We start from the raw sequence: 13,120 nt of genomic DNA on the forward strand, positions 1-13,120 counted from the left end.
TATTATATTCAAATTGAGAATATTTTCAAGAATTTTGCAACAAACCAATGTTAAGGATATTGATCTGTAACTTTGTGGATCGAGTTTTTTGCAATTCTGATAAGCAAAAGTCAGTGCACTTTTTTCCAGTCGCTTGGGACTTTGTGCTGAGTGAGAGATTTGCAGTAAATGCAAGCTAAATAAGGGGCCAATGGCTTAGAGAAGTTTTTGTAAAACTAAATCGGGATTCCATCTGGACCTGGCAGATTATTTGTTTCCCACTCTTTCAGTTGTTTCTCTGTTCCTGAGGTGCTTATTACTATGTCATCCCTATGATAGTTTGTTTGATGATCAAACAACAGTATGTTTATGTTTGTAAGACTGTCCTCCATGAATAATTTCTTGAATGTGAAATTTAAAACTTCTTTGCGACTTTCAACTGCCACACCAGCTCTGCTGCAATCATTATACAGCTTTTTATATTGGTTTGACTACCAACTTACTGTCCACCAGGATCAATGGCCACTGCCAAACTGTGGCCAAGAACAAAGTGGATCTGCCTTTGGCACAAGATGCAGCTGAACATAACATGCCTGATTATAATGGCTACTTAACAACCCAGACTATCTGGATCCTCCCCTCCACCACCAGCTTTTCTGAAGTGCATGGATGCGAGTTATTCTTACAACACATTATCTACTCCCAAAATCTGCCTGGCCTCAACCTACAGCAGCCCACTGTCCTACACTCTCTCCCCAATGGTTTCAACCCCCGTATTGTATCACCTCCCAATTCACATACCCTCATCCTCATTATACACTGCTCTCTGCCAGTGCACCCACCAGTCATTTCTCCTTCTCTGCTTCTCTCCTTTTTCGCTGCCCATTCTCCCTCCCTCCCCTACAGCCTCAATGTGTTGTGCCTGGCAGCCTTGTCCTGATACCATGTCATCCCTGCACTCTCTACCAGGCAGTGCTGACTTCTATCTCCCCCCCCCCCCCCCTCCTTCCACCAGTACCCTGCTATCCATACCACTTTGCTGCCTCACCCCAGATTGCTGATTCCATCTGACACACTTGCATTCTGCCAGAGTGGCTGGAGATAGTGGTTTTTTGTGCATGAAGTGTGCTTGATTGTGTGAATTGTGTGTGTTGTCCTTTTCCTTTATGAAGGAGACTTCTGCCAAATTCTCAATGTGTAACAGTCTCTTCTGATACAGTAGACGATAAATATAATGCTTTTCTCAAGACTTTTCTCGTGCTCTTTGAAAGTTGCTTTTCATTAGAACGTTCAAAACAGGGTACTAGCACAAACATGCAGCCTGGGTGGCTGACTAGAGGGATAAGAATATCTTGTAGAACAAAGTGGCAATTATATCAAAACGTTAGAAACAGTCAAAACCTAATGCAGCAGCCCATTATGAACAGTATTGTAAGGTGCTCAAAAATGTTATTAGGAAGGCAAAAAGTATGTGGTATGCAGATAGAATAGCTAAGTCTCAGGATAATATTAAAACCATATGGTCAGTCGTAAAGGAAGTTGCTGGTCTGCAGAGACAGGTCGAGGATATAGAACCAGTGCGTAGTGGGAATGTCTGTGTTACTGATAAGTTGCATATATGTACAGTATTTAATAATCACTTTCTGAATATAGCAGGTGAACTAAATAGAAACCTAGTCCCAACAGGGAATCATATAGCGCTCATAGAAAAAAGTGTTCCAAGACTGTTACCTGAAATGCTCCTCCATGATACTGACAAGAGGGAGATTGAGTTAATAATTAAATCACTAATGACCAAGAACTCTCATGGATACGACAGGGTATCTAGCAGAATACTGAAGTATTGTTCTATGTATGTTATCCCAGTACTTTTCCTTTAGGAGTAGTCGGTTTCCTGACCGATTAAAGTACTCGGTAGTGAAGCCACTTCATAAAAAGGGAGACATTGATAATGTTGACAATTTTAGACCTATTTCTATGCCATCAGTGTTTGCTAAAGTTATCGAGAAGGTTGTATATACAAGGTTACTGGAGCATTTAAATTCATGTAATTTGCTGTCAAATGTTCAGTTAGGTTTTAGAAATGGTTTAACAACTGAAAATGCTATATTCTCTTTTTTCTGTGAGGTTTTGGATGGATTAAATAAAAGGTTGTGAACGCTAGGTGTTTTCTTTGATTTAACGAAGGCTTTTGACTGTGTTGACCACAAAATATTACTGCAGAAGTTGGACCATTATGGAGTAAGGGGAGTAGCTTACAATTGGTTCGCCTCTTACTTTAAGAACAGAAAGCAGAAGGTAATTCTATGCAATATTGAGAGTGGTAGTGATGGTCAGTCCCAATGGGGCACTGTTAAGTGGGGCATTCCCCAAGGGTTGGTGCTGGGGCCACTGCTGTTTCTTATTTATATAAATGATATGCCTTCTAGTATTACAGGTGATTCAAAAATATTCCTGTTTGCTGATGACACCAGCTTGATAGTGAAGGATTTTGTGTGTAATATTGAAACAGTATCAAATAATGTAGTTCATTAAATAAGTTCATGGCTTGTGGAAAATAATTTGATGCTAAATCACAGTAAGACTCAGTTTTTATAGTTTCTAACTCACAATTCAACAAGAACCGATATTTTGATCAGACAGAATGGGCATATTATAAGCGAGACAGAACAGTTCAAGTTCATAGGCATTTGGATAGATAGTAAGCTGTTGTGGAAAGCCCATGTCCAGGATCTTGTTCAGAAACTAAATGCTGATTTATTTACCATTAGAACAGTATCTGAAATAAGTGACACTTCAACACGAAAAGTAGTCTACTTTGCATATTTTCATATGCTTATGTCGTATGGTATTATTTTTTGGGGTAATTCTTCTGATTCAAAAAGGGTATTTTTGGCTCAAAAACGGGCTGTTCGAGCTATATGTGGTGTAAGTTCGAGAACCTCTTGTCGACCCCTATTCAATAGTCTGGGAATTCTGACATTGCCCTCACAGTATATATTTTCTTTAATGTCATTTGTTGTTAGCAATATTAGCCTATTCCCAAGAGTTAGCAGCTTTCACTCAGTTCATACTAGGCAGAAATCCAATTTGCATGTGGAATGCATTTCCTTGACTCTTGTGCAGAAAGGAGTGCAGTATTGTGCTGCATCCATTTTCAATAAGCTACCACAAGAACTCAAAAATCTTAGCAGTAGCCCAAACTTTTTTAAGTCTAAACTGAAGAGTTTCCTCATGGTTCACTCCTTCTATTCTGTCGAGGAGCTCCTGGAAGAGCTCAAAAATTAAGCAAATTCCACGGTGTGGCCATGCGGTTCTAGTTGCTTCAGTCTGGAACCATGTGCCTGCTACAACCGCAGGTTCGAAACCTTCCTCGAGCATGGATGTATGTGATGTCCTTAGGTTAGTTAGGTTTAAGTAGTTCTAAGTTCTAGGGGACTGATGACCATAGATGTTAAGTCCCATAGTGCTCAGAGCCATTTGAACCATTTGGAAAAATAAAAAAAATCTACTCACCAAGCAGTGGCAGGAGAGTAAACATATGAAGGTGTTTGAATTTGCAAGCTTCCAGAGCCAGTGTCTCCATCTTCTATCAGTAGGATAAAGAGGTAGGAAGAGGGGTGAAGGAAAATGAGGTTTAGGAAATTGGGTGAGTTCAGGAAAGTCACCCAGAAACCCAGGTCAGGGGAGACTTACCGGACATCCTTCCACTTCAACCCTTCTGCTGGAAGAAGAAGCCACTGGCTCCAAAAGTTTGCAAATTCAAGTACCTTTGTATGTGTATTCTCCTACCACTGCTTGGTGAATAGATTTTTTTATCTATTCAGTTACATGATAACGAATATTTTTGTTGTTATATTGGCTCATGTGGCTATTAGTCCTTCTTATGTAATCCTCTGTCCATCTTTTTTGCCATCTATCTTGTTCAAACTGTCATCTGTTTTTTACCTTATGTGCGAATATGCCCATTTATTTATCTATATCACCTATGTTAATCAACATATTGCCCATAAATCTATTCTACTACTGATTGATATGTGCAACACAGGGTCTGTTGACAAATGTTCACTGAGTTTTATCTTTTTATGCATCACATAAGAGAATAAGATGCAATAAGAAGTCCACTTGTTTACTCTTCAATTTGTCTTTGCCTCAAAATTGGCTAATTAATACATATTGTTATTATTTATTTCCTGGCAAATCTTTCCAACATTTTTTGTGTATACAAGAAAGCAATAGAAAAATAGACAGCAGTCATTTGCATTTATCTGAGCTTTTGGCCATAGACAATGCATTTGTTTTCTGCACATTGTAGGCACTGTAGCAGCAATTATAGATTGTGAATACAGCGAATGAGTATGTGTGGGTTGGAAAATCTGTGCAAAAGAATCATCTTTTTCTGAATCTGGCTTTGCTGGTGAGTGTATGTGTCATCTCATTGGAAGCCAAAAGGTATTTACACACCATGTTTTGTCTTGAACAGCACTCCATTCTAATGACTGGGTGTATCATCAAAGCTAAGTTTTGCCTAAGTCTCAGAACTTCTACAGAAGTTGACCGCATCACTGGCACATTGACACTGAACTGCTGTTGCAGTCAACTGCACTTAGGACACAGTGTGCTTTGACTGCTGTGACAGTCTACTAGAGGTAAAGGCTAATAGTAACTTCAGACTTTTTGCATACATTGCAGTTATTGATAAGGAAGTACTGTCTGAAACAGAGGAACATATATTCATTCAGAACTTGATAAGATTTCAAAGGACTGGATGCTAACTGGTGAAATGTATTTTTGAACAGTAAACAATTAGGGCCTGATGTGAAATTTGTCTCTAGCTGACTGGGACTGGATTCTAAGATTCCAACTGCTGAAACATATTTTAGAATGGTAAACAATTAGGACTGATGTGAAATTTGACTCCAAAAGTTCAAGGCAACCATATAAAAATATTTCATATTCTTATACTGCTTGTGTAGTGATAGTGTGTATGTAGTCACTACCATTTTGAAGATTATAATCAGCAGGAGAGGCACTTGATCTACACAATGTTGTTATTAAGGGTAGGCCACAAATAGCAAACTGCAAATCTGGAATTGCTATGGTATTAATATGATACTGATTCCCTCCTCACTGCCACAGTTTTAGAAATGTCTTCTGTGTAATGGATGAATTAACTTGTTTCTATCTTTATTGTTTGTTTTAACTAGTCAAATGTCAAGGCTGCCAAGCAAATGGCAGTAGTATCAAGAAACTTATTATACTACTTGAAAAGGGTAAAATATATTGAAACTACTAGTTTCTGTACTACTTGATCTACTTTATGGTTCTAGAGTTTCTATTACTCATCTTAAATACACCAGTCTAAACTACAAATTTTTACTGGCTGTAATAACAAATAAATTGTTTTTAATTGTATGTATGTTTTTCAGAATCTTGCAAATTACAGTGGAAAACAAAATGTACATGGGAACTTAAAACCATTGCTGGCATTCAATTCAGGAAATTCTACCCATCAACAATCAAATAAGTCATCTAATAATAGTAACAATTCTGTTGTTACCATGTGTAACTCTTCTGCAGTCACAACTCCTGAATCATATAAGTATGTATAAGTACCAAATCATCATGACAAAATTTCTTCCATTGTACTTCCAACTATAAAAAATCTTTTAGTACTGAACATATTACATGATTTTTCTTGTTATTTGATAAGTTCTCAAAATGTTCACTCATATTGTTAAATGATGTTCTCTATTCTGATTTGTTCCTTGTATGACCAGAAGGTGTGGATTTGCCCCTTCTCTTAATATACAAATTGATTTAATGAATTAAATGAAATTTAATTTTTAGGCTTTGAATTATAACATCTGATGGTATTTTTCTGTTGTACAGAGCATGCAGTCACAATAGCACAGAAAATCAGCAGTACAATTCTGTAACCAGATCACTTGGAAAGCAAAAATGCGTGTATGAACTGACAAACATAAACATGCTAGCACAGCAGCTGCCATGGCAAATTGATATTCCCAAGCAGACAGAACGACTTTTGCCTATTGGAACAGCACGCCTTGGTGAGTTCATTTGAAAATGAGAGTTCCACTGTTCAGAACACTTGAGAAATAATTAATAGTTATGTTCATTCCTGGTTACTTTGGGATACACTGATGTTAGTATTAACAATGATATAATGCATATTGTAAGTCAATCTGTAAAGTTAGTCTCTGAAATATGAATAATATATCCTATTTCTATTGTGCCACAGCTCTTTGTTGCTACTCCTAATGCTGGATTACATGTTTTTATACTATCTAACTGCTCTATGTATTTTTTTTTAAAAAAAACCTTTTCACATTACCATGCCACAGCTTTCACTACTGCTGTTATTTTCCCATTCTCTACGCATATAGTTAAATACTGACCACATTATGTAAAGAGTATACTTGTAATACAGGACAAGTTAGCTTAATCTAATGTCTCAAAATATTTAGCTTAGATATTAAGATGATCACAGCATTGGCATACAAAAAAGATATGATAATACAATAAATTACATTTATCTGTAGTTTTATATTAGGTATAAATATTATTTTCATACACTCATTAACCCAGGTAACTACAATATATACATAATGATAACAAAACATTCCCATTTATTTAAAAATATGCTTGTCTACATTTTAAAATTCTTTTTGCACTAAATAATCCTCATTGAGTTTCTGGATTATTTTCTTAGTCATACCATCCCACAGATTCTTAGTTAGATGCTTTAACAATTGTACACATGAGTATCAAGGATTGCCTTCAACAACTCTCATTCTTTGTGGTACACTTCTCAACTGGTCTTTGTTTCTTGTGTCATATGAATGGATAGCTGCAGGTTTTTTTGGTAATGTATTGCCTATTATTAGACAAACTATTGTTATATATACACATGGAGGTATGTATGAATGTATGTATGTGAATGTAGGCTTTTCTGGTGTATACTGGTGATGAAATCTTCTCGGGCTTCCATCCGGGTAGCTGCATCGGAAATCCGCGACGTTTCAATGAGTATCATTCTCATCATCTTATATCGAAGTGTCATCATCTTCACCAGAAGATGATGAGAATGATACTCATCAAAATGTCGTGGATTTTGTGATGCAACTACCCAGATGGAAGCCTGAGAAGGTTTCATCAGTGTATGTATGTATGTATGTTCCACATCTCCTCCTAAATTACTGGATCAATTTCAACCAGACTTGGACCACATAAAGCTTATTATCTGGAAAGAACACTGAGTGGGTAAGAACCCTCTAGCTTCCATAGGGGTGGAAGTGACACAGAGGTAGATAAAGAGAGGGACAAGAAGAGATGGACAGACAGAGATGAGTGGGAGGGAGGGCGGCGGGAGAGGGCTGGACAGAGAGCAATGGGAGAACAAAATGATCAGAGAAAGTGGGGGGGGGGGGGGGAGCAGATGGATATGAAGAGGGGGTATGAGGAGATGGACAGAGAGATGCAGGGGAAGTACATCAAATTGACAATTTTTGCAAGAAATTTTTTTCTATGTCTATGTTTCTATGTTTCTGGGACTTACTCTTCCATTCAAATATGGTGCAAGGGAAGACTTATTATGTAAATGCCTCTGTGCATGCTGTAGTTAGTCTAATCTTTTCTTTGTGATTCCTGTGGGCATCTATAAGTGTGACATGTGTCTCCAAAATAATAATAATAATAATAACTTTGCCATTAGAAAGAAAGGCTGAAACTGCAATTTTGAATGAATGTGTGTTGAACTTATAATTTGTAATCAGTTCATTAAAAATCAGCATCTCATGTGTATTCCTAGATACATCAATTAAAGCTTGTTCTTGAACATTTGTAAATTGGTGTTCTTGGGACTGTGTGCATCTCATTTACCTTCAATTGTTTTCCAGTGCAGTTTCTTCAGCATCTCTACAATACTCTCCCTTGGATCACATTTCTGTTATTGCTAGTGGAGCTTTCCCACAGAATAATTCCATACTGTAAGTATGGTTTGAAAGGGCCATGGTATACAATACCCACAAGTTGTTTATTGGTATAATGGGGAAGTTGTTTCATAATGCACATTACAGTGTTTAAATTACAGCAGACTTGTCTAAATATTTTCTCCATTGGGGCTTATTTTCTGACACAGTTTCCAAAAATTTTGCACAGGTACCTTCTTTCAGTCATTTCTCATCTACAGGATGTACATTAATAAAACTGACAAACTGTATGGATGGGTTCTTAACTGGAAATGGAGGAAAAAAGGTCCTATGAACATATGCCTGGAAGTGCATTGTTGCCACTTTAGATGGCACTGACAAATGAAATTACCTCTTACCATGTGGCATGTGTTCCTTGTGTGTTGCAGTCTGTATGATTGGTGCAGCATACAGTAACCAGAAGAATGGTCTGGTATTAATATTGGGGATAACCCAAGATGGTGTTTGTGTATGGCCACACAGATGGAAATGCTGAAGAGGTAGAAACCAGTCATCCATATCTAATGTTCACACAGTCTGCTGCCTCCCTGCTCATTTGTCTCTCTGAAATGACCCATGATCATACAAATGCCCATAAAGGGCTTGAAGTGTTGTGTGATGTGGTGTTCCTAACATGAATACTGGGCCTTCTGCTGCTAATAGTACACTGGGTCAATCACACAGCCTGCAAAACAATACGGTACATGGTCAGAAGAACTTTCATTTACCAGCACTATCTACCATGGCAATGATGCATTTGTAGATGCATGTTCATAGGACCTATTTCCAGTCAGGAATATGTCCCTGCAATTTGTTGATTTTATTAATGTTCATCCTGTATAAATACACTATTGGTCAAAAGTTTTCGATCACCCTTGATATGAACCATATATTTTATTTTAATGTGCAAATACATTGTAAAAACTAAGTAGATGAACAAAATAAGTGTTTTCTCTCTGTGTCATTAAGTAGGATATAGTATGGTTTAGATTTTAGCCTCTTCAAAGTATCCACCCTTCACCCACAGAAGAGCTGCACAAACTCTTAGCATTCTGGATGTAAGATTTTGTAGTGCTTTTGCAGATATTTTAATCCAGCATACATGTAAGTTATTCTATGTATCTTCAACATTAGACTACCTCATTTTTCTAACCTCTCAATCAAGTGCTTCCTATAAGATTTGAATGGGGTTTAAGCCAGGTGACTGTCTTGGCTAAATCATATTCTTCAGATTCCTACATTTCTCTTTCATATTGACATACCATCTATACAGTTTATAAACATGTTTGGGATCATTCAAAAAATGGTTCAAATGGCTCTGAGCACTATGGGACTCAACTGCTGAGGTCATTAGTCCCCTAGAACTTAGAACTAGTTAAACCTAACTAACCTAAGGACATCACAAACATCCATGCCCGAGGCAGGATTCGAACCTGCGACCGTAGCGGTCTTGCGGTTCCAGACTGCAGCGCCTTTAACCGCACGGCCACTTCGGCCGGCTTGGGATCATTGTCCTGCTGCAGCATAAACCCACAATTGGTAAATCTCTTGGCAGGTGGAACTGCTTTGTTGATCACTCTCCTGTGATATCCTTTCTTCTTTAATGTTCCACTAATTCTAACTAGATCACTGAATTTATCACCTACAAAACACCTCCAGACCATGACTGACATTCCACAATACTTCACCATTTGTATCACACACTGACTCTTCATACATTCTCTACAAAGTCAGTTAACAAACAGTTGGTGATGGCTTCCAAATATTTCAAACTTAGATTTGCCTGTGAACAACACTTTAGACCATTGCTGCATGCTCCAGTTTTTATGCTACTGCAACCATTGCTATTTTTTAACCATATTATGTTTGCCTATTTAAGATATTTTGCCCACTATGCAGCCCTTCAAACCTTGTTTACAAGGACAGCGTAGCATTGTTGAGAGAGAGATTGGAGCTGCTTGCATACTATGTACTTGCTCACAAATTTCAGATGTAGTATGAGTCCTCTGATGGTTAATTTGTACATGCATAAATTGATCTTCCCAGTATGATATTATTCAGGGTCTCACAGATCAAGAAACACTTACATTGTCACCAGTTTACTTGAACTGTTGCAATGTATACGCCACTGTAGATTGAACTATGTCAACTTTTCTGCTGCTGCCTTACTAGAATAGTCTTCCTGATACCAAGCTACCATTACAGCATATTTTTCAATTCCAGACTCCTGCTCCTGTCTCACTAGGTGGTAACATGTTATGAACCTCAGCAGGCATACAAACTACTGTATCTATGGTAGCAGAGACAAAATGCGAATTATATTCCTCAATCTATATTTATTGGGAAAAACCAATAACGAGAATATGGCCAATGTCAACAAAGTAGCCTAAATAAAAACACAACTAAGCAAGGAACAAAATATGTATCCCATGTTGCATCCTATAGCAGAAGAATACCAAAATAAAATGTTTTCCTCACAAGTCTCTCACTTGAAACAAAATAAAGAATGGTTGGCATAGCATTACCACAAAGCTGCCCAGCAAGGCAAGACCATTGTTCCATGACACTCTTGAGCCACAGTCCAAAGCTACCACTCCTGACAATCCAGAACTACCAGTAGATGAGTTGCATGGATGTTGTGGCCAGGATGGCAGATCCCTACAAGTCCAAGCAGCGTGTTGAATTGCCTTCTGGCTGGCTGTGTGCTATCTTACAAGATTGGTTGGTGAATGGATCATCTGGGACTAGTTTTGATCATGTGAGTAGCATAGGAAAGTAGTTGACTTGTAGATCGGGAGCTCTGGCAGTGATGTTGATCCACAGTTCTTGGGCAATGGGACCTAGTGGCCATTGGCTGAGACAAGAGGCTGTGTTTTCATCTCCAGCAGTGGCCTCAGAAATATGTAATAATCTGCTTTGGCTTTACTCACTGTGATGAAGGCATCCTGAACCTCTGTTCTGTCATGTGGGATGCCAATGTCACAGGCAGACGGGAGAGATGCTGCAGTCTCCCCCCCCCCCCCCACCGCCCCTCCCCCCCTCCAGGAGAAATGTGAAGGCTCATCTAAACCTTGGACCTCAGATCAGCTGTTGATCATAACGCCGGTGCAGCAGGATGTGCTGTATCCACCTCCATAGGTGTAGCTTCAATAGCAGGAGGACCCACCGGGCATAATGCAGGTGGCAGCAGTAGCAGTGGCAATGGACTGAAAGGCAGACAGTGACCTTCCCTGAGGTCAAATAGAAGAGGAGGCAATGGATAAGCTGGCCCCAAAGCACGCTGGCAGTGGAGCTAGTTGTTGTGCTTCTGGTACTCTGTGCCACCTACAAGGGTGACAGCTGCCAGGGTGCGGCCAAGGAGCTTGGAGACTGTGGCCACGACCCACTGGGGATGGTTTCTGGTGAATACCATCGCCCAAAATGGATCCTGCAGCAAGCAATGAGAGGGATTAAAATGTTTCTGAGCTGGGTGGGGGATGGCCAGGGAGGAGGGGTCGGGAACAGGTGGACACGGGTCATCAATGAGGGTGGCCATGTGAAGTTTTTCTGCCGGGGATGATTCATCCTGGACTGTGGACCAGAAGGTGGTAAGGAAGAATTTGAGAGCATCGTCCAGGGTGAGCTACTGACACAGTTTGGCTATCTGTGTCTTAAATGTACAAACAAATCTTTTGGCCAAACCATTGGATGCAGGATGAAATGGCACCGTATGGACCAATTGGATGCTGGAAGTAGCATAGAAGGAAGTGAATTCAGCAGACATAAATTGAGAGCTACTGTCATTTACAATTGTTCCTCGAAGTCCTTCAATGGCAAAGATGTGGGAGAGAGCATGGCTGGTACTTGTGGCTGATGTGGAGGACATGTGGGAGACATATGGGAATCCACTGCCAGTGTCCACTAAGATGAGCCAGGATAAACCAAGGGAAAGACCTACAAAATCCAGGTGTAAGTGGGATCAAAGGTAAGCAGTTGGAGACCAAGGAAACAGGCAGCAAGTGGACACCAACTGTTGACTTTGACACATAGTACATGATTTCACCATGTGAGTGATGGTAGCATTCATCCCTCTCCAATAAAGAAGTTGGCAGGCAAGGCGTTTAATGAGGACGATATGCCAATATGAGACATGTAAGACCTCCCACTGGTGCAGGGAGGGTGGCAGCTCAACCTGCAGTGATCATTATCCCCCAAGAGAAGGAGGACACCATCTCCAAGTGCCACATCATCACACAAGTGCCAGTAAGCATGTACCTCTGGCTGCATAAGCTGACGTGATGTATGACTATCCAAAGTGCTGGGTCACCTGCCATGTGACGTGCAACGCACTTGGTGTACAGAGGTTATGTAGATACCACGATGGTGGTGGTGTCATCCAAGAGGAAACAGGTAACTGGATCAGCTTTGAAGTCTGGGTCCTCCCTCCCCACCACCACCACCACCCCCCACCACCACCACTCCAGGAGACAAGAGAGGGAATCTCCATTGGCATGTAGAGTTGTGGCCTAGTATTGAATGTCGTATGAATACTCTGTGAGCAACAATGCCCAGCTTTCGAGGTGGTGAGCAGTCCTCATAGGGATGGCTGAAGTGGCACTGAACAGGGAGACCAAGGACTTGTGATCCATGAACAATGTGAAGCAGCAGCTGTAGACAAAGTCATGGAACTTCTTAAATCCTAAAATGATGGTGAAGGCCTCCTTCTCGATTTGGCTGTAGTTGTGCTGTGCAGGTCAGAGAGTTTTGGAGAAAGACAATTCGGCCTTTTGTTGCCATTGACAATGTGAGACAAGACAGCTTCCAATCCATAACCCAATGCATCAACAGCTGAGGTGAAAGGTTTGGACGAAAGCACACTGGTGTAAGGAGGGCTGATTTCAGATGTTGGAATGCCTGATCACAAGCTCGAGACCATCCCCATGGAGTATTTTTGTGAAGGAGGAGGTGAAGTGGTTCCATCAGAGCTGAGGCATGGGGAACAAAATTCCTAAAGTAATTCAGTTGTCCAAGGATGGACTTGAGCTGTGAAGTGTCCATTGGTGGTTGAAGCCACCATATAGCTTCACTGTTTTGTGGCAGTGTGTACATAGCTTCCTTGCCAGTTCTGGGGCAGTAGTGCCAGCAATGAAGATGTCATTGAGGTAGTTCCC

At 40.0% G+C, this 13,120-nt stretch overlaps 1 protein-coding gene across 1 annotated transcript in view; it reads left to right on the forward strand.

Moving 5' to 3' along the window:
- The window catches only part of LOC126183377 (protein unc-79 homolog), an 852,060-nt gene that overhangs the window by 491,787 nt on the left and 347,153 nt on the right, over nt 1-13,120 (forward strand). The window contains 2 exon segments of the mRNA XM_049925310.1: nt 5,409-5,581; nt 5,872-6,050. Coding sequence (XP_049781267.1) covers nt 5,409-5,581; nt 5,872-6,050 — 352 coding nt within the window.

This window comes from Schistocerca cancellata, chromosome 4 (assembly GCF_023864275.1).
Source record: "Schistocerca cancellata isolate TAMUIC-IGC-003103 chromosome 4, iqSchCanc2.1, whole genome shotgun sequence".
NCBI classification, from domain to species: domain Eukaryota; kingdom Metazoa; phylum Arthropoda; class Insecta; order Orthoptera; family Acrididae; genus Schistocerca; species Schistocerca cancellata.